This window comes from Dermacentor andersoni, chromosome 8 (genome assembly GCF_023375885.2).
Source record: "Dermacentor andersoni chromosome 8, qqDerAnde1_hic_scaffold, whole genome shotgun sequence".
NCBI classification, from domain to species: Eukaryota; Metazoa; Arthropoda; class Arachnida; order Ixodida; family Ixodidae; genus Dermacentor; species Dermacentor andersoni.
In genome coordinates, this window is record NC_092821.1 from 98,940,833 (window position 1) to 98,966,994 (window position 26,162).

At 43.7% G+C, this 26,162-nt stretch overlaps 1 protein-coding gene across 2 annotated transcripts; it reads left to right on the forward strand.

Annotated features, from left to right (window-relative positions):
* The first annotated feature begins 23 nt into the window (after positions 1-23).
* Positions 24-25,956, forward strand: mms4 (Methyl methanesulfonate sensitivity 4). Of its 2 annotated transcripts, XM_050176893.3 has the most exons (12): positions 24-481; positions 1,561-1,683; positions 10,494-10,770; positions 12,191-12,361; positions 13,440-13,598; positions 15,130-15,228; positions 16,374-16,486; positions 17,780-17,903; positions 19,696-19,811; positions 21,724-21,892; positions 24,218-24,274; positions 25,027-25,956. In XM_050176893.3, the coding sequence occupies exons 1-12, from the start codon at positions 204-206 to the stop codon at positions 25,135-25,137; spliced, it is 1,797 nt and encodes a 598-aa protein (XP_050032850.3). In that variant the 5' UTR covers positions 24-203; the 3' UTR covers positions 25,138-25,956. The 2 variants fall into 2 exon arrangements, with proteins under 2 accessions (XP_050032850.3, XP_072145934.1); XM_072289833.1 differs by lacking the exon at positions 25,027-25,956 and having other exon boundaries at positions 24,218-24,532.
* Positions 25,957-26,162: the final 206 nt, after the last annotated feature.

A 26,162-nucleotide genomic window follows, 5' to 3' on the forward strand; every position in this document is an offset into this window, starting at 1 on the left:
TACGCTGTATTAGTATTATAATTAGATATTGCTTTATTAGAGCATAAAGTATTACTAAAAACTTTTTTTCTTTTGTGCGCCTTTGCCGTTTCTGTCTACCATCCCAAGGTCGGTAATGGCGGGCTGCTTGGATTAAGTTGGTTTCACGCGCACCCGATGAAAGTGCGTGATCAGTGACCAAAATTTAGGCTATTAATAAAACTATGGCCGCTGCGTGCATAATTCTTGACTCGGACGGTGATGACGAAGTCAACTGCGGCTCGTGCGAGGCTCCTACCACGCCAGCGCGCGACATTTCGCGGACTGGCGGCGCAGTGCCGTTTGTGGATTTGTGCAGTGATGTCGAAGAAAACGACTGCGACGATCAGCTGGTCGACGCCGCACCATCGAAATCCCAGCAAAAGTCACCATCAGAAGAACGCGGCAGCAAGGGCACGGTGACGATGACGTCGACTCCTGCTGAGGCACCGGCTCAAACGAGGTGGTTTCTCTTGAAAACATGTGGAATATCAACGGCAAAGTGCGCACGCCTGTGCCAAACGCTCCTTTAGTGTGCAGACAGGCTGGAGAGTATCCGTGGTTGTAACTGAACTTTGCCTCTCAAGGCTGCACTTGTTGCTACGTAATAAGCTACGATGAATACTGTCGTGCGATTTCCCACGACTAACGCAGACCAGGCAAAACATGATTGAACGCTGCTCCAGTGCCGCTTATGTTGGTAGCAAGAGTATGTTTAGTTTAAAGGAAGGAATGGCAGCACTAAAGAGAACGCTATAGTTGATAGCTTCGCAACATACTATTGCAGTCTGTAATCTTGGATTATGTTCAGAGCTCTTTGTACGATATTTAGATTTATAAAAGCTTCTTTCTTGTGCGACCTCGTCTGTGAAACGCCTGTCCTTAGTTGCTTTAGTGCTTGGCTTCGACAACTGTCCACCAATGATTTCTGTCCAATTTTTTTTTTCGTCTTCACGAACAGAGCGTAACATTGCCCTGTAGAACAACCACGAGCTGGGAAAGTCAGAATGAATTCATTTGGAGAAAGGCCCAGTATGAATGACGACAATGAATGTTCATCACTAAGTATCGACTAGGCACTAAACATTCATCAGTCATGTAACCTGAGTGCGAGCCAACTGCATGATTGCGCTGACGGAAGGCAAGATTCCATACGTGAGGTGTATTGTGACAGAGTGGTTGGTTTTGATATCATGGATTTTATCATGGACGCTTTTCAAGGTGCACGTTTAAGATGTTAGAACAATGCCATGTATATTCCTTTTTTTCATGTGTGTGTGTCGCTTCCGAGTTTCTTTATAAACTCTGCATTCTCATATTTCCTTGCTCTAGTGTCTTTGACAACAATATGTCAGCATTTCTGCTTTTTGCCTGCTTGGAAACACGGCCATTGTTACTGGGTGTCAAACCCATTAACCTGTGTTTGGCAGTAGAATACGGTAGCCACCGAGCTCCCATGGCAAGGTATGCTGTTTCGTGCTGCATTCGTTTGAATGCGCTGTTGGGGTAAAGTTCTTTCCTCTTGCTTTTTCACACTTGCAGTGTGAACAGTGGCAGGAGCAGCACCTCTGAATGTGAGGCCCATCGTGGCAGCCTGTGGGACAGCGATGATGAGGAGTTGGCACCGTTGTCGGCTAGGCTGCAGCCACAACAACCCAGCAGCAGGTTGGCATCTACATTAATTCTAAATAAGGAACGGGAAACAGGGAGGTATAAATTATGACTTACAATTGAACCTCGTTATAACGAAGTTACATCCTTCACAAAGATACCATTGTTATATCCAATATTTGTTATAAGCAAATATTTGTGATAAGCATATGTTTGTTATAAGCATATATTTGTTACACACTAATATAGGCTAGAAAAGCTATGGACTGGCTTTGTTATATCCAGTAATCCGTTATACTGAGGTTTGAGTTATAAGGGCGAGCACTGCAAGCAAAAATGAAGGGTCAGATGGGACATAAACAGGCTGTTGAATATAAACTTGCTATAGATAGAACAGAAGTGAATTGGACATATACAACAATAAGGTTCTACTTCTAACAAAATATGTGCCAAGGAAAAACAGAAAAGCATGGAACAGGCACAACAGATAATCTTGCTTTGTGTGGTTAAAGTATGCGTGCAACTTGCCTAAATTCTCACCCAGTTCAGCTTTGAGTGCCATATTAACAAAAGTGGCATCTACTCCATTTCATCTTAAAGGCCAACTGCAATGAAATTTTGAACAGCATAAAAAATCTAGTTTCTGATATTTGCTGACACAAAGCAGCCTCTGCGCTAAATTTCAAGTTAGAAATATGAGTGGATGCACCGTAAAGAGCTGAAACTTGAACAAACAATGCTAGATAAAAATGATGCAGAGCATAGAATGTTGAAAACCAGGGTCTGGCTTGGACTGGCCCACAGGCCTGGCCCATGCATTCAGGTGCGACAGTGAGATCAGCGTGTGTGTGTTGATCTGGAATCTGTCATATGCGTGCGCTTATCACTTGGAGCCTGCATTATCTGCTAAGATACTGTTTAAAGGCTGTTAATTATGAAATCAGGTGATTACCAGCCCTGTGGCATTGCTAAGGCTATTTAAAAGGTGTATGAATGCGAGCTAGTTGGTACAAATTCATCTGTGAAAAAACAGCGCGAATTAAACGTGGACAAGGGAGGAACACAGGACGAGGTTACTTTGTGTATACTACTCATTTAGGAAACGAAAAAAATTGTGATCCGCATGATGGTAGCCGCAAAGTATAAAGAAAGTGCATGTTAGTTTTTAGAAAGAAGGCTTTGCAAATGAAGAAAAATTCATTTTGGGTTCGAACTCTGGGCCATTGCCTTTTCGGGGAAGTCGCCCCACCATTTAAGTGTGTGGTTGTAACACGCTATTATTATTGAAATTCTTTTAATGTGTTGATAAAAAAAGATGTTGTGTTACGAAAAACAGAAATATATTTTAAGGCAAGGGTGTTAACAAACTATGGAAAGAAAACAAGAAATTATTATGTCCCTGATATTTCTAATGAACTTGATGAAACACTGTATGATACAAAATTCGAAAGGTAAAATAATGAAACATGTGAGGAAGTGGTATTCAACTGTTTATTGTAATATGTGATTTTCTCTTGGGATTCTTGCGTGACTGGAAAACATAGTATTTATTCTTTGTGTGTTAGAATATGTTACTTTGAAATTGTACAATTTTGAACCGTAATTGTATGTTTCATATCTCTATTGAAAGCTGTACCACATGTTGCTTGGTCTTCTAACAAGCACGATGTGGTTAGATTGACCAGCAAACAAGATCTGTCAAAAAATTTATTTGAGATAAACTGTGATTTGACGTGAGCTAACCAAATGGCTTGCAGATTGTAGGGAGACTGGTGGGTGACAACTTTGCCGTTTCGTGAATCTTCCTCTGCCTTATGGATTTTCACTGAACTAATTTACACCACTCATTCATAACAAATTAAGCCCCAATGAAATTTTGTTGAAGTTTGCTTTTAATCCAGGACCCCTAATTGTCTACAGGTAAGAATTACTGCTTAGTGGCATCCACTCTGAAATGTTTGACATTGAAGGGGTCAGGCCATCCTTTTAAAAGCCTGTGCACATTTTCAATTCTTTTGGCCTCCAAGAGAGAGAGAGAGAAAGCTCTTTAAAGAAATGCAGATAATTCTGCCGGCATATATGTAAGTGCCTGCATGCTACTCTGCGAAGGACTGAAGGGCCCAGATGTGTGTGGACTACGACCATTAATGCGACAACAACAAGAGACTACCACCCTTTTAGTCGAGAGCGTCTGTCTTGTTTGAATTGCTAGATGCCATGTTTTACAGTGGCTTAATCTCTGTCCGTTACACAAATTAGACCTTTATCAGGGTGAGCTGCTTGTGATAACTTATTAAAAAGACCAAACTTAGAAGGTCTGCTACAACAATAATGTTGCCGTGTCTGAAGCAGCCATGCATTGGAATGTGTTAGCAAATTTGCTTTGTTTCTGTTACGGTACAGCTCTTTTTGAGAGGTACATAATGTCGTAGATATGTCTGGCAGTCATGGTGAGACTGTTAGAGATTGTCCCTAAGGAGTGTGCTCCAGTTGGTGTGTCATGGCTAGTCAGAGGTAGACACGGCCATGATATGACCTTTCATCTTTGATATTTATTTTGTTAAGAGAAAGAAGTCAGGTAAACTAATACAGTTAAACCTCGATATAACGAAGTAGGTAAAATCTGCAATTTGCTTTGTTATACCGAAATTTAATTGTATTGAGATTCAACCTTTTATGCAAGTAAGTACAGTCTCCGACCTATTTTTCTTCCATGGAAAGGGGCCACAGAATTTTCTCAATTGTCGGGCAATCGAAAGAAGCAAATTTGAATGAGAAAACAAATAGTTTTGATGAATTTGGGAGCCGGCGACAAATGATGCGGTTTCATACCACGTCGACGATATCTTCGCATAGGTGGTACGAATTAAGCAAAGCCAGCCATGCTTTTGCTGCATGCACTCCGCCCTCGCGGCTGATAGCGTCGCCTGCAATGGGATGACGCCATCAGGAAAAGCACCGGCAGTGCGGAGCCAATGCTTTGTCTGCCTCTCGCTTCAACGTGTCACTGAAACTCTAGATTATGCAACCTTCAATACTAAATGCGCTGGAAGACAGCTTACATGATGCCACGATGGCGTCTCGGCATGCCCACTCCTTTCACACGTGGCAGATTACCTCTAAAGCAGGGTGCGCAGCTCCGTATGCACTCAGCCGCGCTTACAGCCACGCGCAGCCATGGCCGAGATATGCGCCAGCTTACCCCCCTCCTCACCCCTCATGCGTGCCTTTATCATGTTACCGCAAGCTCCCCCCTGCCCCCGTTTCCCTTTGCTTGTGCGTGGAGGCGGCACTCGTGTGTGAAGCCACCATCTTTCTTAGTCACCCTCGTACACTTTCACTCACACCTAAAGCACAAAGTGTGCGGGGCACAATAGGATCTTATCACACTTAGACTTTATATCCCTGCTTTCTCTCATTATTTCCCCCTCCTATGCGGAACATGATGCGGCTTCACTGTGGCAGTCGCTCTTGTTGCACCGCACGCGATCTGAGGTGCGTTTGCAAGCAGCTGCTTGTAATTCAATTATTTGACCATCTGCATTCGTGTAATTTTCCATTGTCTCGGCATTCCTTTGCTGCGGAAGTGAAATTGCGCTATATTGAATCACGTGCAAACACACTTCGTTATATTGAGGTTCTAATTACATGGTGTTCTATGGACAAGAGGTTATGAAAAGTGAAATACTTTGTTATATAGAGGATTTTGTTATAATGAAGTTCGTTATATGAAGGTTTAACTGTATATAAGTTGAATAAGGGCATTCAACTGCAAGTATACCCGATTTTTTTCAGTCTTAAACTTGGTGACTGAGAAACATACATCATGCACAGTCCAGCATCCAGGAATCAGCATTGTTAAGCTGGCCTGTCAAACTCTTTTATAATCTGTCAAGCAACTGGTGGTAACAATGCTGATTAGCTTGATTAACTGAATGCTCTTGAGAGACTCTCAATGCCTGATACATTATGTTTTCAATTAGTGAACACTGAGTAAAACATTAAAATGGGCAGGTTGGTACTGGTTCATGTTTGAAAGGTGGAGCAGCATCCTGTTCTATCCTTCAAGCATGAATTGTAAACACTAGCAGAAATGGTATATAAGAAATGTGTATTTGTAAACAAGGGCACTGTAACATATAATGTTGCACAGGGGTTCAAAGCTGCTGGGAGCATTATCCGACCAGTGGTCGAGATCAGGAAGTGACGATTTGAATATTGGTGAAAAAAAAAGAAGCAGGAAAGAATATATACCAACTAACCCAGCTCTTCACCATCCTGAAGTGGGGTAGAGATGAGGCTGAGGTCATTACAAGCATGGGTAACCTGACAAGATAAAGCAGAGATTTGCAGAGTACTCAAGCAGATTGAAGGTTGGATGTGTTGGTGTTCATTTTTGGAATAGCGCAAAAAGACGGGAAGAAGGAAAAGACAAGACAGCATGATTTTGTGCTTTCCTTCTTCACATCGTGCCTTTTCAAGCTAACCGCCGCGGTGGCTTAGTGGCTATGGTGCTGTGCTGCTAAGCACGAGGTCGTTGGATCGAATCCCGGCCGCGGCGGCCACATTTCAATGGGGGCACAATGCAAAAACGCCGGTGTCCTGTGGACTGGAGCCACATTAAAGATCCCCAGGTGGTTCAAGTTAATCCGGAGTCCACCACTATGGCATGCCTTGTAATCAAGTCGTGTTTTTTTTTTAGCACGTAAAAACCCCAGAATTTTTCAAGCTGTTCTGAAAAAGAGTGCTAGCTTGCGACACTGTAACAGCTAAGTGGCTCATGCCATCATTCAAGTAATTGAAAAATCTGTGGAGTACGACCAACCTATCTACATGGTTTTCATAGATTACAAAAAGGCATTTGATTCTGTAGAGATACCAGCAGTCATGCAGGCATTGCGTAATTGAGGAACACAGCAAGCATACGTGAATATCCTAGCAAATACTTATGAAGGCTCCACACCTATCCTCATTATTGACAACAAAATCAGAAAAACAAAAATCAACACAGGGATCAGACAGGGAGACTCAATTTCTTTAATGTTATTGAGTTCATGCTTAGATAGAAGTACTCAAGCCATTAGACTGGCAAGGAATATGTGTGAGGATCAATGGCAAATATCTTGGTGCCCTACAATTTGCAGATGACATTGTCCTGTTCAGCAACAATGGAGCTAAATTGCAACAAATGATTGAGGACATTAGCTGAGAAAGTGCAAGAGCTGGTTTGAAGATTGATATTGTAAATTGATTGTAAATGATGTAAATTGATGTAAAAGATTGATATAATTATTGTAAATATTCTGTAAATACGCGTCTGACTGTTTTTAATCCCGTAACAATATGCAGAGGACAAAGGTAATGTTCAATGGCCTGCCTATAGAACAAGAATTTATGACTGGTAGTCAGCCTCTAGAATCTGCGCAAGAGTATGTCTATCTAGGCAAATTGCTCACAAGGGACCTTGATCATGAGAAGGAAATCTACAGAATAAAAATGGGTTGGTGTGCATACAGCAGTGATTACCAAATCATGACAGGGAGCTTACCATTTTCCTTGAAACAAACAACGTGCAATCATTTCATTCTACCGGTACTAACATGTAGGACAAAAATTTGGAGGTTAGCAGAGAAGCTTAAGAAGTTAAGGACTGCGCAACAGGTGATGGAACAAAAAATGTTTGAAATAACATTAAAAAGACCCTGAAATTATTTTGACTATGTTGTAGAAATGTGCTGAGTCATTAGGGTAGGTCCTTCTGATAATTAAGTGACATATTAAAATGCTCTGCTTAATGCATGCCGCTCCCCTGACTTTTCAACCACGTGATGTCAGTTGGGCAAGCTATCCAAGTGGCTACCCAGGTTGCTTCATGTTAATTTTTCCAATTTTATAGGGAAGATATGTTGTTTGTTAAGTTGGAATATTGGTTAACTTGTTTCGATCAAAAAGAGGTAACAGAAACAGAGTACACAACGACAGTTAATCATTACACTCAAGCACTTTTGGCACACAGCAAGTTTTGTCCGCTTGTGTTACCACATGCTCTGTGTTGACGTGAGCTACGTGGTCAGTGTTGGTCTCGACCTTTCTTTTTGCGAGCACCACAAATCACCCTTGTTGCGTTGTGGGCTGAAAATCTGCCGATCGGCGACATGTCAAGCTGCGACATCGTGTCCTTATGCAAGGCAACAGGTGAGCAGAGTGGCTGCAGTGCATCGGGCTGTCGTTATCCGGTTGGCACCAGGATCTACGTGTTTGTGGCCGTCACTTCACTCCAGAAGATTAGTTCCACAATTCCGTGCTCGTGCAGTAATTGGGCACTGCGACAGAACGCTCGCAACGCACGCTGCTTGGATAGCTCTCTCTGGGGATCGATGACCAGGTGGCTAGCGGAGAGGTTGGAGAGGCTTTGTGTGCTGGCTCCAAGGCACTGGAAGTAGACGACATGACGTCAGATCATGACGCAGCGCCAGTGAAGGTTCGCTTAGCCCCAGTCATTCGGCGAACGAGTTGAAAAAGAAAAGCATGGTTGGGAAGGAGGTTAACTCGTAGTCACCCATATTTTGTAGTCGCTCTTAATATGAGATGCTTCACTTAAATTGTGGTGTGAAGGTTTTACTGTAGCTGAACCTCACGCACCTACACAACTTGTTCACACTTTTTTAGGGACTCTTTAAGAGAGAGTGGTGTGGATTACAGAGCAAACGGTGGTGGCGATATTCTAGTTGGCATTAAGAGCACAAAATTTAGCTGGACTGGCCATGCATCAGGTGAATAACCGGTGATCCATTAGAGTTGCAGAATGGGTGCCAAAGGAGGGGAAGCGCAGTTGAGAACGACTGAGAATTAAGTGTTGTTTTGAAATTACAAAATTTGCAGGCACAAGTTAGGTAGCGAAAGACGGGTAATTGGAGATTGTGGGGAGATGCCTTCATTCTGCAGTGGGCATAAGAATAGGCTCATGTTGATGACGGAATAGCTCACACAGACTATTTGTCTGTGTGACTGTGTGTGTCGGGGTGGTGACTATTTGTCACCACCCCAACACAAAAGGGAAGCCATTGTAAATCATGATCATCGTAAGATGCTGCGATGTTCATCTGAGGTGCATACGTGGCTCCAGTTAGCTAACATCATGCCCCTGGTTTTTTTTGGCCAGTCAGAGAAGTCTGAATAATGAATGGTGGCAAAAAAGGTGGAGAAGAATGCAGTGAATGACTGCATGTTGTATAAAAATATTTACACTTAGAAGATTGTTTCTCACAAACCACTATCAGTTTTAAGAAGAAAGACAACATGTCAGTAGTGCGATGTCAAGCTCGGTGGCATCCACAACTGCCAAATTTCAAATTGCATGCTCAAGCTATTTGGAAGAGATTGCTTCAGAAGTTAGTGAAAGGGCCTTGCAGTCTTTTAAGTGAACAGCTGCTGCATTCGGTGCTTACCCGGACCATCGCACTGACTGTTGGTAATGGAAAACTTTCTCTGCCAGGCCCTGCACAAAATTATTGTCTAATGAGTAGGGAGGAAAGCAGCCTTGCTGTGCCACCGGCACTGACCACCACTACTCTCTATCCCTTTTGCCACGCTGCAGCTATGACACACTTAGGGGCGCCACAGGAAGAACAGTACTGTAGTACAGTCTAACCTCGAAATAACAAACACAGATATAAGGAATTATTGGATATAGTGAGCAACTCCATAATGTTTATTGCCAATGTCAGCATGTGACAAATATACCATTATGAATATCGGATATCATGAAGTTATTTTTGTGTTGGGCGTAAATTCGTTTTGACGAGGTTCGACTCTACCATTTGCGAGTAGCCACTAGTTTGGAACACTTTTCATTGTAGTTCGCTGGCGACCTCTTGTGGTGACTTGAATCAATCTGGTGTTGACATAATCCTAGCTGATGGCCAAATGGAACTGGCTGGGCAGAACGGCAGAGGATTTTTTTTCACTTCGAAGCTGTCAGGTGATGCCACATTTGCGCGCTGCATTGGCAGAAGAGTAGAGAGAGAGAGAGAGAAAGAGCGTCATCTTGCTCTCACGCAGCTGATTTCGTCATGATTCCACTAAGTTTCTTGCTGTGCCATGGTTGAAAGTGTCATCAAAACAGCATCACAATGATTCTGCCGCTACTTCTAGTGCTGCGAAAGACTTCATCAACGCTGAACCACGGACTACCACATATATGAAAGTCTGATTGCTCTTCTTGAGAAATTCAGCACTCGCAAGCAATTAGAGTACAAATAGAAGGAACACACAAAACAGAAGTGCTGACTCGCAACTACATTTTTTATTTTTAAAAATTGCAAATGAATAGGGGGAATTACAAAAATTAAAAAGGCAAAAAGTAGCAACAAGCAACAAATGCATCTCAGCATGTGCAGATGAGAGGCGATAAACGTGAGTTCAAGCATTCAAAAATTCAACTTCTTAGTCAAGCAGGGCCAGTGGTGGTTGGCTAACCCACCTCTCAGATCTTTTGATATAAAGCACTTCTGTTATTTCATGTGCAAGTTGATTTTTGTGAGCAAACAAAATTCATGTGTCCTGAAAGATAGCTTGACAACCACTGTTCTTTCCTCTAGTGCTCTCGTCACTTGTGCATGCTGAATTTTTCAAGAAATTGGATCCATACCAACTCGCTCATCTCGTCTTTTCGTTCTTCTGCAGTTTGCATCATAACAGCAGCTGCAACATAAAACACCTTTTTGCTCTTGATCATGTGTAGGTGCTAAATGTCTTGTGAATTTTCTCCCCCTGCACCCTTTTTTTGTTTTTCCTTCACTGCAAAAATACGTTATGGCATCTGTATTCTGCATTCTTCTTTATTGTGCCTTTGTCCTTTCTAGTCTACTAAATATGAAGACTAGCCCACAGGATATCAAGACAAGCTCACAAGACATGAAGACAAGCCCACAGGATGTGAAAATGAGCCCACAGAATATGAAGACAAGCCCACTGAAACGGACCATGGTGCACAGAATTTCAGACAGTGAGGATGAAGGTGGGCTTCCAGATGTGGGACATGTAATCAGTGCTTGTGTAGAATCAGGGGTGACCGCTCGTCCTCCGAGCTTGAATGGTCAGCCTGACCCCGCAGTGACTGCGCCAGACACAGTTACACATGTAAGTGTTTTTTTCTTCTTCTTTCTTTTCTTTTGCTGCGGCCAAGACTGGTACCAACAGCGTAAATTGAAATGCGAACATTAAAACACTCATTAGGACACCTGTTCTGTGTAGATACAAGGGATTGCCATGTGCACTCGTTTTGTAGCCAGTCTTCTTAAGCGTGATGTGCACCAAAATGCACATTCTGGAGTTCAGATTAAGCCTCCACTACAAATGCAGGTGAAACTGGAAATGCAATAACACAGCATAGTAGCCTTCTGTTTGTTTGGGTTTGAACTTATGCGGCTTATACAATACAGTTCCAAGTCACTGATGCGTTCTATTAGACATCATCGCTAACATTGAGGAGTCCATGTCACACAATTGCCATTCTTACAGAAGAATAACTCCCTCTCCCTGTTGCATGCTCTAGAAAATGTACCTAAATGTGGAAACCTTCAAAAGTTCATGTGTCTTGTATCGTGGCCCTTGGCTTTTCCTGTAGTCAAGATCCTCACGGTATGCATGTCTGTTCTCTATTAGACCACCTGTGTGTCTGCTCATTCGATCAGAAGTGTCGCAGTGTTGCTCTGTGATCTCTGTGTGTGATGTTGCAGGAATAGACGATGCAGCAACTGCACTTGTGTCATCTGTGATGCTTTCCTTTGTGTTCTTCAGTGATCTGCTGCCCCCAGCAACAACTTTACTCAGTAACTAAGATGTCTCTTGACTGTGAGGACTGTAATCAGTCAGTCTAGCTCAATTTAATGTCAACCTTTACTGTTTATTAAAAAAAAGATCCTGTCATATAGCTTTGTGACCAAGGTTACAGTCTTGAAAAAACAAAAATGTGTCATGCAAACTGCACAAAAAATATAGCCTTCATTCTCCTTCAGTGGCCTGTTCATTTCAAACTTGCATACATACCGACTCTTCTGAATGTTTTGTAAAGTTTACGAATTTGGGCTTGTTCTACAATTTTATGATATGGTTCATTAAGTTTTACGAAAAATAAATTCAGGTCATGAAGAAAAACTTTGGTCGTCGGTTTTGGTCGGAGACTTCCAATATTCGTCTCTGACCATACCCTTGGAAGTCTTTTGACTGTGAAAGAAGTCGGAGAGGCATCTGATTCGAGCAAGTTTATTCTGATAAGTTTTGGACCAGAAACTAAGTCACTCCAGAAGTCACTGAGATTAAAAAAAGAACTGTGTTGTTGTCAGTTCGTGCTGTTCTAAGTTCGCAGCAGCTTGTGCGCTGCCTCTCAAGTTGGGAGAGTGCACATGTATTTCAGAGAAGGTGTGCTCACCAGGCGTGCTTAAAAAAAAAAGATGTTGTATACTGTAACTCGCTCTCTCTCCCCCAGGATGTCGTTGTGAATTTTAAAAACTGCAGGTCAGCACGTATGAACCTGACCGGTGCAGCGCCTTTCGTGCAGGTAGATGAAGAGAATGTGGTGGCACCGGCATACACCCAGCTGAAGGCTAAGCGCGTGCGCATCACACCTGAGGAGCGGGAAGCCCGCCGTGCTGCCAAGGAGCTCGAGAAGCAGCGTAAGGCCATGGCCACCGAAATGGGGCGTGCCACCAAGCCGGGACACTGCATGAAGGCGAGTGGTCGGCACTGTCTCTTTGTGGCTTGGAGTTGCGCAACATATACAGGAACAGGGGTGAAGATGGATGCTATTATGTGCATCTGTTCAATGTCTGTCTAAAGCCCCTCCTTCTACGTGTGACCGCTGCTTTTGCTAAGTAGTGCCAACCCATGATGTGCATTGCCATTCTCTGATTCGTTGCTTACACAGCTTCCGTAATTTCTGCCTCTGAGGTGTCTGCTTCATCTAGTTCCGTTTCTGTAATATGCTCTTCCTGAATTTCTGCCTTCACTGCTGTTGCATGCTCATGCCTCTGTGCAGCCATGGTAGATGGCAGATAACGTGTCTTCAACTCTGAACCAACTCTGAGGAACCATGAATAGTCCGTGCATAATATTAAATTCGTATTCGAAACTTTGAATATTCACCAACCGCTAAATGTTAATAATGATAACGATAACCCCTCATTGTATAAAATTGTTCTATTTGAACTATTACTTTATTCAAAGTTTTCTGTAGCCCCTACCAAAGTGCATGCATTTTGGAATTAATTATTCTATTTGCAGCGGCACTAGACTCCACTTAGTATGAAGTGAGACTGGAAATTCATGTGAGACCTCTCAGTGCAGCATACACAATGAACTTGTGCATTCTTTTTATATCAACTTGGCAGGTTACCTCAAAGCACTTTGGAGGAGTGGACCACTTGATTACAAAAGTTGGAAAAAGCATGGCGGCCAGGAGGCCCATGCTTACCAAGAAGACGCACACTGGGGCCTCGGTTCCTTTGGGACCAGCTGATGTTAATTTATTAATGTCTTTGCCACGTAGGGTCAGCTTTTTGGGACTATTAAATGCATTATGCAATGATAACCGACAGACGAGGCAGCTGCTCGCATGCTTCACTATTTAACCTCTGTCATTTCGCCACTATTTAGTGTGGCTTTGTTTCAATATACACATTACTAAGCCTCGTTTAGGGGCTCTGCACATTTAACAAATTACTGCTTAGAACGAAGTCCATTTCCTGATCTATTTGCTTCATCGTAATGAGGGTTTGGTATAATAACAATAGCAATAATGTGTCATGCAGTACGTGACAGTGGTGCTGGACTGCCGGCTTCTGGACGACGAGGCGTCCCTGCAGCTGCTGCACGAGACTCTTGAGCAGGCGGAGATCCGTGCTGAAATCCAGACGCTGCCCGTGGAGCGTGCCGTCTGCTGGAGGCGCACCGCACTCTCCCTCAATGAGGTATCTGATGTGGAAGTGTTTACGAAGTGGCGGTAGTCAAAGCAGAGAGAAGAGACTGTGGTAGAGCAGATGATTGCTTGATCGAGGCTCGGGGGCTCTATTTAGCACTGTTTTCATTTTCATTGCTTGTGTCCTTTTTTCATTGGTTCGCACGAAGCTGTACCCTCACTATCACCGGGACTGGCCACTCAGTGGACCAGAAAATAATAATAAAAAAAGATGAATAGGATCGTAGCAATAAACTCTTTACAAAATACACAATACTCCCGTTATTTTGACTACGGTTAATTCGTTCTTTCGGTTATTTCAATCCCAGCCAGCGTCCACGCATTTATATAGGCTGAAACTTTCGTTAATTCGGTCCTAAAATTTCCCTTCGCCGGATAAATCGAACTTGACCAGTCAGCACGCACCTGACCCCTATGGTGAAGCCCAACAGTGGCCCCTTTATTGGAAGCATCTGTTTCGGCGGAGCTTAGAGGAGAGTGGATGCATTGAACATACGTCATCTCCTGTCGAAAGCCTATTTTCAGCCTGCCCTAGGAAAATTTTCAAGCAATTACCGTAGCCCACAACGACCCATTACGGTATTTACCTGATTCTAACACGTGTCACCTTTCTTTTTTTTCAGTAAAATTGGGGCGAAAATTACTTGCGCAGTGCAATCGGACACGATGTCAAAATCGCCTTCGCGGCGTTTGTATGCTTTACAGCATAACACGAATGTATTGCGGCGAAGCTGACTTTAAGAAACCGCCCTCCATTGTATTACACATTTGAGAGACTATTGCCTATTTTTCTTGCTAAAAATCGGGCGCGTGTTAAATTTCTGCTTTGTTTAGGAGCTTTTGTGTTATTTGTATGTTAATTCCCTACTTTGTACACATAGAAAACGGCCGTACGTTTGATTCGGGGGCGTGTTAGAATCGGGGAAAATACCAAATGAATCGGCGATTTTGTCATTCTTTTTCTGCATTTTGTTTAATTAGACCCGCCGGATAATTCGATCAGTTTCGCCGGTCCCATCAGGGTCGATAAAGGAAAGTCGACTGTATGGCCCCTGTGCTGCATTTTCGAGTACTTCTTGCCTAACTTCTGTTGTGACTTTGTGCTTATTCACATGTCTGTACTCTCTTTCTACTCTGTTTTATGCATAGCAGGCAACACTACAAAGGCTGGAGAGAGTCTTCTCACCGTTTGCGTTTGCAACCGAAAAAATAGCGCATCACATATGAAAGACAGATTAGGTTATGCATCGTGCTATTCGATGTAAAAGTAAGTTTCATACATTTATGTTGCAAAATAAGACACAGTTATTATAAGGTGTCACACATATGAACCAATTCACATATGTACTGTACGAGCAGAGTGACACATTTTCGCGACAGGCAGACACATAGCGCACAAAACACCTAAAATAAAAATACCGCCAGCATACTGCACAGATTGTCCCCCAACTGTGTGTAAGGTGTGGTGTGGTGGCAAAGCTCTTGGTGTACTGTATAGCCCACTGTGTTTTGTTCTTCTGCAGGACGACTGCTTGTTGTCCAGGGAACAGATGGAAGAGAGAGACGTCATGGTTGTGCTTCCCTGGGACCAATTCCTGCACCTGGTTGCATCCCAGAGGCAGGCAGGTGCCATACCAGCCATCTGTAGCACACTTGAAGGCACTCACGTGCTTAACAGCAGTAAGATAAGGATATTTAGATCCTTTGAAAAAGTAAAAGGCCTAAAGGATTGCGGTTTGACTGCATAGTAGGTCAATCTTGTATGGTAGATCTTTTTGGCAGAAAAAAAAAGTTCGAGAAGCAAACTTTTCTATGTTAATTCCTTTCATGCATGCAGTGGTTAAGACATTGCTCTAATTCCTCGCATTGTGCTGCCCTCGGTGCACACTCAATACTTTTTGTTGGCTCTAGGTTTGCACAACGTTGCTCTACTCCCATACAGTGCAGAAAATGAACTTTCAGTTCCTAGTGATAACTGTTAGACTGACGCTATGCATTGTTTGTCGTGCGAGTGCTACATGCATGTGTGAGTCATTCGACTCCATAGATTTTCATTTCTGAACTACAAAGTCAGCAGTGTGTGACATCACTTGACAGTGTGTGTGGCTGTGCAACTAAATACTTTTGCACCAACTGACAATGCACTTGTCATTCACTTGCCCACCCTTCTCACTTACTGATCGTCTCACTGACCCACTTCCCCGCCGGCCCCCCACTGTCACTTGTTTGCTTGATTAACTGATTTTACCATTTACTACCCACTGGCTTGCTCGGTGTTAACCAATATAATTGGCTCACCCACCCATCCATTCACTTGGTTGCTGTCACTCACTCGTGCATTCACTTACCTATTCATTTGCCCACCCATTTGCACACTCACCTTTCTATTTGCATGTCAACTAAATCACTCTCTATTCACATGCTTCTGCTTTGCTTACTGATACACTGATACATACAGTCACTTGCTCACTCCCCAGCTCACTCAACCTGGTGGATCTCTTCATAGCTCACTCATACGTAAACATCATGGTCAGGCAGAGTGATTGCCAGCATACTATATACTAGTCCAGTGTGTCACATGACATCCATCTGTCAATTACGATCCGCTGTTGCTCTTATCTGATTTAGTGAGCACTCATTTAGGGCTCTTTTGAACAAACGGTTTAGGACATTTCAAATGGGTTTGTTGAAGGCAGGTATTGATTGAATCAAACAAGAGTAACATTACCTTCCTTGTAAAACATGCCCACAATGATGTGCGTCGCAGGACTCTTCAGCGAGGACCCAGACGTCTCTTAGTGAGCACATGATGAGCATCAGTGAAGTCTACCCAAACAGGCAGCTCACCTACGTCGTCTACGGCCTCGAGAAGTACTTCAAGTAAGTCGCCAGCTCTAGCACTCACCTTGTGAGCTCTGTGCTTGCCTTTACTCAACCTCATTACTAGTTTAATCTTTTTCTCATTGCCAAAATCAAAAGCATGCTACATGTCTCTCGTTGAAAAAATTGGGGATGTGATAGACTCACACTTTGTCTAGAAGGTCTAATGTCATTTGTATCTCAAGGTCATAGGAGCTCTAATATGATTTCTACATTAATTTTATAATTTGAGCCCATAAAAACTGAGTGTGCATTAGATTCAAGTGCGTTTTAGAGTTGGGCAAATACAGCCAAATGAAGCGGTGGTGTGGCTGGGATTTTTTTTTTTACTCTTTAATTTGACCTGCCAGACAACTTGATCTATTTTGTCAGTCCTGTCAAGGTCTATAACGAAATTCAGTAATTGATTACTTGATAATATTGGCAATGGACATTTTAGATACAATGACGCTATACTCGATCCATGTTCATTATAATTTAGGATCAACAGTAGTTGTTTTTTGAGTAAATAGTACTATCGGTCACCTGCTGCTGTCTCATTAATTGAGTTGAGAGCATGAGGAATTGCTGAAGTCTGCTGATTATTTCATTGCCTTTCTTGTCTTTCCTTCAGCATGTGTGTCATTACGTAAGCATGGAACTTTCTTTGATGACACTGTGTCTATTTGTGAGTGTTCGCTTTCCATGATGATTCTTTCAATTGTGCATGTGCCACCACTCGTCTTTTAACGTCCTTGACTTTCTCTGTCGGTGTGCCGGTATTTCACAACTTTACCAACTGAGCAGAAGGTTGCAGGCTCAATTCCCAGCTGTACTGGCCGCATTTCAAAGGGCCAGAAAAAAAAAATGCTCGTGTGCTTAGAGTCAGATGCATGGCAAGGAACGCCAGGTGGTTCAAATTGATGTGGAGCATTTGCTATGTAGTTTATGATAGCCCTAGTATCACTTTGGTACAGCAGGCACCATGATTCATTAGAGATTTTATTAACTAGCCCCATGTTCAGTTTTCCTTTTCAACTGTCACAGTAGCTCAGTGGCTAAGGCGCGCTGCTGCTTAAATACAAGGTCGCAGGTTGGAGTCATAGTCGTTGTGGCCTCATTCCAAATAAAACAATATACAAAAGCACTCATGTGCTGTGCTCTGGGTGTGCAATAAAGAACACTGCCTGGTCAAAATCGATCCCGAGTCCTCTACTACAGAGCTCCTCGTAGTCTACTGGGCAGTTTCGGGCCGTTCAAACCCCATAACCTCATTTTTGGCTTTCCTGTTCACCCCTGGCTTTACAACTGCAGGCAGCAGAAGAGTCGAGCAAATGCCGAGTACCGTGCCCTGGTGCTGGGCTCCCAGCAGGCAGTTCGCAGGCGCAAGCCGGGAGTCTACGACGGAGTCCCCCTCTCCCGCAAGGACATCCAGGAGGTAAAGCAAGGGAAACTGGCACCATGCAGCCAAGAGCACTACGAGTGCTTGTTCCTGGGGTGGCTAAACTTACTTATTTGTGGCTAACTGGGCTGCTTGGCATGAAAAATTATTGTGAATGTGCAAGGGATATCCATGAATAAAAAAAAATTTTTTTTTTTTTGTTCTGACGTTTCCTCTTTCTTCTTTTCTTTGACTTTTGAAAGAGCCAAGTCAAGCTCTGCGATGGTGGATCAGTGGCTACTCCGTTGATCTGCCGTTGAGCTCGATGTCCCAGGTTAGAAACACAACTACTGAGGCTGCATTTTGATTGGGGCAGAATGCAAGAACGTTTGTTTGCTTAAACTAAGTGCACCTGGAAGTGCAAGTACTCAAGGTGTCCAAAGCTAATTTAGAGCCCTCTGCTACTGTTTTTCTCTTAGCCGCTGTGTTGGTTTGATGTGCCAAGCCCGTTGGTCTGTCCTCAAAGGCGTGAAACAACCAGTGACCAGTGCTGTGTGTAGCAGCATTGGCCATCTTCTAAAACTTTGCTGGAATCTTACAAGGTCTTCGAAAGTTAACTAAACAGAAGGAAACATGAGGATTCGGTTTTATGCCATGTTCCAGGGACGCTTGCACTTCAGGGCCTATAAAACAGTTTTGTGAACATTGTGCCAGTAATCTTCTGGCAACAGCATGTCTTATTATGGATTAGTTGGCCAAGTTGGTTGGTGATGCCAAAGGTGAGGCAAAACGGTGCAAGTCATGGGACAGATGATTTTCCCGTGGCAGCGACGACACATGGGAAGGGGAAAGCAACAAGCAACACGAGAACTGAACAGCGTTATTGTTTGTCGTAATTTTTTGTTGCCTGTATGTTGTCCATGCTGCACGAAATCAGTCAAATTACCAACTGGCTAATCTCAACATATTATGAGGCAGGACAGACGGTGCGAAGTAAAGGCGAAGCACAGGTAAAACAAATGATGGGGCAAATTCGTGATCTATCACATCTGGCTGTATTCTGTTTCATACTTAGCAGGTAATGCTACGGAGGCTATACAAGTACCTAGCGCAGTCATAGAAGTCTCAATTGTGTGTTTCTCATTGTACTTGCTTTTGTTGATCTGCAGTGCTTTTCACGGAATAACTACTTCATATAACTACAACTATAGCTTGTGGAGGCAATGCTATGTCAAATGAATTATTATTAGTGCATCTTTCTTGTTCCACCAGGTGGCGTACTGTGTTTTTGGTCACAAGTGCTGATGCAGCTGTGGCTGCTGGTCACAAAAACACATCCCGCTGCTCATTGGATTTATAGATAGGTTCAGGTCTGTGACACCTTCCATGTAATGATTACGTCATAGTCCGTGGCATAAATGGACAAGACCTAGTGCTACTTTGAATTACCTAACACACACCTTTGTTTTTGTTTCATATGTGACACACTGTATTTTTGGTTGTGAATGCAAGCAGTGAGACTAAACCTTCTAGCCTTTGTACCATTGCCTGCTATGTATGAAACAAAGTACGTCACACATACTCGCACACTAGGGCTGAGAGACGAAAGGATGGATACGGATGATGTGTTTTTCTGTCCTTCGTCTTTCAGTTTTCATGTGTATTGGCACATTAGATGGAAATCATGGCGCGGCATGGCATCCGTGTTTGGCTTTCTTTTCTTTCTGATCATCCATCCTGTCTTGCTCATTGCTTTTCTTGTTGTCTTTCATATTTGTTTTGGCATTGAGAAAGTTGGTATGCAAAGTGAGTGGTTTCTAACATTCCTCGGTTGCCTGTGACGGCGCAGACGCTGGTGCCGCTGCAGCTGGACAGTGGTGTGACTGTGGCCACCAAGGAAAGCACCGAGGAGCTGGCCGAATATCTGGCCAAGTTCACCCGTGCTCTAGCTGAGCGGCCACACAGGTACAAAGTGGCATCTGTCCCTATGCTGTAGCCTTGTGTCTGTTTCTTTTAAAAGTGCAGTTTTCTTTACCTACCTCCCTGTGGTTTGGCATGGGTTGGCTGCTCTTTGCTTGTCTTCTCGCCATATAAACTGGGCTGATTTCAGAGATGATGCAATCTAGAGTGGTAATTCAGTGGGCCAGTGCAGGGCACGTATCCCCTTAAGTTTTTTAATACGAATCGTAATGCAGGCTATTTCTACAGGCAATGCAATCCTGATATTTCTGATAATGCTGTCACATTACAGTTGCTCAGATGTACCATGTGTGCCAAGCTTCTTTGCCTCTTTCTCCAGGTTTGGCGTTGGCGTCTTGCCCAGTAGTCTTAGCCGGGAGTCTCGCACACAGCTGTGATTACAGGACAAACAACATTTACAAAGGACAAAGGTCATCCCGCTGGATAGGCTCAACAGAGGAGAGGGTCTCCACATTTGTATTGGTTTGCAGGCACCGTGCATCTCTTTGCACAGCATTTACTTGAAATGACGCAAGAAAGCATTGCATATCATAGATTTCCACAAGTGTGTCTTATTTCCCATAATTTTTTGGCTGTTGCCTATGTCAGCGGTTCCAAAAACGGGATTCCGTGAACGGCATCTTAGGGCTCCACGAGTGGCCCATACGAACCCGACCCCATCCCCCATTCGGTGGATTTTTACATTAGAGTTTCAATTTAACAATTAAAACCACCACATCCACACTTTTGTAGACTTCACGAGAAAGGCCATCACAGAAGCAATGTTAAGGCTCTTGGCTGAATAAGCATACTGGTGGGAAAAAGAAGTAGGTAGGGGCTTTGTGAGACTCTGGGAAGCCAGGTGGGGTTCCCCCAGGCCAGAAAGTTTGGGAACCCTCGGTCTGGTCTATGTCATGGTCGGTATGCCAGTTGTAAGGTTATCAAAGCTAAAGTAAGCAATTGGCTCAGCCAGTAGTTTGAACAGAGACTGAATTGGAACTCTGGGTGCTGATAGATTCCCTTCTGCTATGGATTGCTCCTGGCGTCTCCCTTCATTAAGTGAGAGACCAGTTGCAGTGTCCACAGCAGGAGACACCGGCCTCCATCCATGCTTCACAAGTGCTGTTAACCGTTTTGAACTGTAGTGCAAGAGAAGATGAAGCACAAGAGAAGAAAGGGAGGCACATAATTGCTAGACTTGCAACTGAATTTTTATTAGGAAACCTAGAGCTTAAATAAAAACCAGGAGCGCATATACACGGGCTGTGCAACATAAAAAAAAAATGCCACTTACACAAAAAAACAATAACACCAACAAAAGTCCAAACTGTGTCATTTGAGATTGAGATAGGAATTTTCAGCTGGGTTTCGTTGCACAGAGGGCAAGTCACCCAGTTTTCTGTTTTGCTAAAGTGCTGTTAATAATTCACACAGCATGATATACATGCTTGCATGCCAGTGGGAGGAAGACTGTTTTTTTTCCTGTCTTTTCAAGAAGTTTCGGATATACTGAGAAAAATTGAAACTCCTGTAGAAATGGCTTGTATTTATTATCCCAGCAATAAAAAAGAATTATGCTTAGATACATGCGATAACCTTCCATCGATAACTGTCCCCTTCTTGCTTTCTTTTTGGGGTTGTTTTCTGGGATATTACAAATTTTAACGTTCTTGGTTTGGCAGGTATGCATTGCTTACCTTAAGTAAGTGCTGCTTTTGTGAGGACAGGTGAAGGGAGCTTCCAGAATAAACTTGCTTCCTTCATCAATACTTTGTAGAAAGGAGGCTCAAAAGGTCCTTAGCATGAGGCTAGGAAGTTGTTCAAGTAAAACAAAGGGTTTCAGAATTTGTGCCCGAGGTATCAAAACACGGGGGGGGCACCTGCATGTTCTCATCCCTTCGCGTCCCATACTGCCCAGGGAGGCCAAGCAGAGTCGTCCACTGCAACACCTGGCCCCCGGCTCGCTGTCCAAGCACGACAGCCTGCGGCGCACCTGGCAGGCGCAGCTGGAGCAGTTTGCCAGCGTCAGCCGAGACGTGGCTGAGGCCATCGTGTGCCGCTACCCGGGGCCCAAGCTCCTCCTGCAGGTGGCGAGTCGTTTGCTTGTCTATGTTTCGCCAGAGGGCAATGCACTGGGCTGCGCCTGAGGCTCTAAAGTAGCCAACCGTGTTTTTGCTTTTGGCTGACCTCCCTTCCTTTACGCTATCATCTCTCTCTTGCCTAGGCTCTTTGGTCATGCAGGTGGGTCTCGCCATAACAAAATGGCATCAGGGGCAAGGGCATATTTGGCATTAATGCTTGAGAAAAAGCTAAGTGCAGTGAAACATGTGATGGACAGGGTGTCTACCAACCGGGAAAACTGCGAAAACCGGGAATTCTCAGGGAATTTGAATAGTCTGGAAATACCCAGGGAAAACTCAGGGAATTTGTGCTTCTATCAGGGAAAATTAGCTGTAACTTTATTGAAAGGGAACGAAAGTCGTGTTAATGCTGGCCCCTGTAATAGAGGAATCGCAACAAATTGTGATTGACGCCGTATCATCGGCACGATGTATTTACAGAGTAGTTAACGACCGATTTCCCAGACGCCGGATTTTTCGGACATGCCCGATAATTCGCACGGCCTTGCGGCACCACCACGTACTCCATATAGTCAATGTATATTGCCCTGACTGCAGGTCTAAAATGGCATTAATCAAAGCCATCACCGCCGCCATTTTGATTATCTCGCCACCTCGAACCGGCATTCTCGCACGCAGATCCGCTGGCAGCCGTAGCCACCACCTTGACAACGTTAGGTCTAGCTGCTTCTACGTTCGCTATTAAGCTTCTTGCCGCGCGGTGCCGTGTTTTTCATTGAAAGAATTCGCCACTGTCGGCAATGGCACCGACTCTGCCTTTGTAATCCTCGCGATGGGCTTCGAAGCTCGCAGAGCACAGCGCGTTGCGTAATGCCAGTCTCCGAAAGTTAGCTTCGCCTCTGTACAGTAGTGTTAGGCGGTGAAGCATAACAAGCATGGGAAGGGGCAATCGTCACGGGACACAATATGTATTCCTTAATTATACACGCGTGCACCCCCGTGTCCTGTCACAGTACGAGCACCGATATGCCTAATAAGTGTACTGGCAGGCCTTAAGAGCTTTTTCGGACGTACCTGTGGCAATTTTAGCCCTTAAGGGCAGTTAAAGACATGCATTCATTTTTTTCGGACTGCCCGATTTTTCGGATGTTTTTGCGGCCCCTAGGGAGTCCGAAAAATCGGACGTTCACTGTACAACTGACCAATAGGATGCTTCAAATGATCCATGGGGTGAAAGCGTGGCAGAAGGAGGATGAGAACAGAAAGGACGGACGCACTGAGGAATTTACGGAAAACGAAGCGTGCTGCTGCCTCTTTGAAGGAGCTTGAGCTCAAAAAAAGAAGTGTTGGCTGATGCCGAGATGCAGGTGTCCCTCATCCAAACCAAAATAAACTATTTAAAGCAGTGAAACCCAACACTGAGATGTTGTGTATGGGCTGAGAGTATGTCAGGACAGTTGAGGTTGACTTCTCAGCTGCTGAGTGAGAATCCTAGTTGTGACAAAGTTCAGGCCTCATACAGATGAGCTTGCTATCAGTTGATAGAAATAGCTCATATTGAAAAATATTTATGCATGCACCTCCTTTTCATTCGTCTTTAAAAATGTTCCACTCAATTTGGAATGGGCTTCACCATTTTTTTTCGCTGTGCATTTTACTAACACCTTCCTTCTGTTTCCTTTTTAAATAAAATAGATATTACCACTTACTATTCAAACAGGATTATGTCATTTTTTTGTTCCAACATGCTTACTAGAAAGTGAAAGCATCGGGCAACATGGTGTCAGCCTGTCTTGACATAGAACAAAGTTCTGGCTCATTCAGGGAATTTTGCAAAGGTGTTCAGGGAAAACCTGGAAAACTCAAGGAATTTAGAAATGTCAATTACTTGTTAGACACCCTGGATGGAACAAGAAAAATGACGTGAGTAACATGAAATGATAGGATAATCGTGGTGTGGATTGCAGAGTAAACTGGTGTAACCAATGTTGTTGTGATTGAGAGGAACTAATGGAGTTGAGCAGGCCATGTAATGCATTGAACAAAGAACCCTTTGTTCTATTAGACTTGCAGAACGGTTACCGAGTTAAAGGAAATGGGAGTAGAGGAACAGCAGAGAGCTAGGTGGTGTGACAAGGTTAGGAAATTTGCAGGCATAAGTTGGAATCAGCTGGTGCAAAACACAGGTAATTGGAGATTGCTGGTACAGGCCTTCGTCCTGCGGTGGACATAGAATGGGCTGGCGATGATGATGACGACACGAAGAAACGAGAATTTGTGAACGTTAGTTTGGATGGTGTCCACGTTGTCATTGAATGCACATTTTCCCAGGCATATCAAGCGTGCAAGAATCGTGCAGAAGGGGAAACGCTGCTGGCAGACATCCAGGTAGGCTATTGCCATCATGCCCTCTGGCTGAAGCAAATTGGCATATGCACAAAGTGTGCTCCGGTTACTCAACTTACAGATGCATGCCTAAATAAAGAAAAGGAGAAGCTGCACTGTTACTTTATGAACCCTGAACCTGTTGGAACACAGGTTCAAAAGATATTTCTTGTACAGTGGAGCCTGAATATATGTGCTAGCAAATTTCTAAGCAGCAAGCATTGTTTAATTACAGCGTAATCTGTGGAAGAGAAGTGCATGGCTTAAAGTTCAAACGGAACAGTCAAGGGATACCGAGATGGGACGGGTGCCTCATCTGTTCCATTTGCACTTTAAGCCATGAATGTCTACAAACCAGCCCTGTCGTGTATCCTTGAGGGATGAATTCCGTGTCGCTAATGTGTTTAATGAGCCGAATACGTAGTAGGTAGATTGGAGTTTAGGCTAAACTTTTGATAAAAGTCCCTTTCTCTCGCGCACAGTAAGACTGATGTTTCTGGCATTACAGAAGTGTACTTTACTAGTCCGACCTAACCTAACGTTGCTCCTAGTGTCCTTTCAAGCAGCGGCCCTGTAGTGCTTGGTCTGGTCACTACAGCCTTCTGTTTTAGCTTCTTTGTTGTCGGTACCTACTTGATCAACAAGCAAACTGAAGGCAACTGTCAGTTTCATTTGGTATCTCATCCGTCGTTCCAAGTGTTGCAGACAAGCTTCAAGCTTGCCGCAGTGATTGCTGATCTTTTCACCAACTGCAGGTGCGAAGAGGTGCGGGGGCGCTGCAGTCGACCCGCCGCGTGGGCCCTGTCGTGTCGGGGCGCATCTGCCGTTTCTTTCTGGCGACAGACCAGCATGCGTACTTCGATTGAATGGCATTTGCGATACGTGGGGGCAGTGGGTGAGGCAGGCCCCAGCTCAAGACATCGCAGCAGAAATGGCTTGCCTTTGCGGCAGTACATTAACGCACTGCTATGCGCCTCCAATTTTGCCGTATTGCTGGTTCTGAAACTGCCTGTGCTCCACTTCAGCAGCTTTATGCAGTGCTGTGAAGGCTTGGGCTTGTGTCAGCCAAACACTAGTGAGAGCTGGCTGTGTATTCCACAGAAGGGATGAGGGCTAGCCCATTGTGCGCCACTGATTCTTCCACAAAGCTTCTATTCAGTTGGCGTCGTGCAGGAGGTGGACAATCGGGGATTGTATCAGTGTATGTCACCTGCATGCAAATGCTTCTATATTTTTTTCTAATCGTGTTTGGGAGCGATGGCTTGCTGAGTAGGCCATAACTATGATCACTTGGTGCAAAAAAGGAATGTTGCCCCCCTTATACCCTTCCATCCTACCTTGTTTGTGCAAAGCGATCATTTACGGTCTACTCAGCAATATGAACCGGCTAGCCCAGCAACATGTACTTCTGGAGCGATAGGTTGCTTTTATGTAACTGGCACAGCAAGTGTATATAGTTATGTAAATACTTAACTAGCAATTTGCGGAATTATGCGTATGTAATTTGCACAGTGTCGCAGATAAAAAGGCATGGAGTAAGTACGAGTTATGCATACTAAGCTGAAAAAATATATCTTTCGGAATCTCTCAGGCAGGCATTGATTTGAACATAACCAGGACATCATAATTTTTATTTTTAGCAATTCACATTTTAGATTACAAATTTTACCTTGGCTGTATTTTAATCTGCTGCATATCTTCTTATATTCTTTATATATATATATATATATATATATATATATATATATATATATATATATATATACGTTCTTTTAATATGACTTAGATTGCGGGGTCGATATTTTGTGTACAGTAGTGACAATATCAATACTGGAGCAAACAGTTAAAATTGACGCTGTGAATTCTTGTGTTGAAACTTACTTTCTCTTGT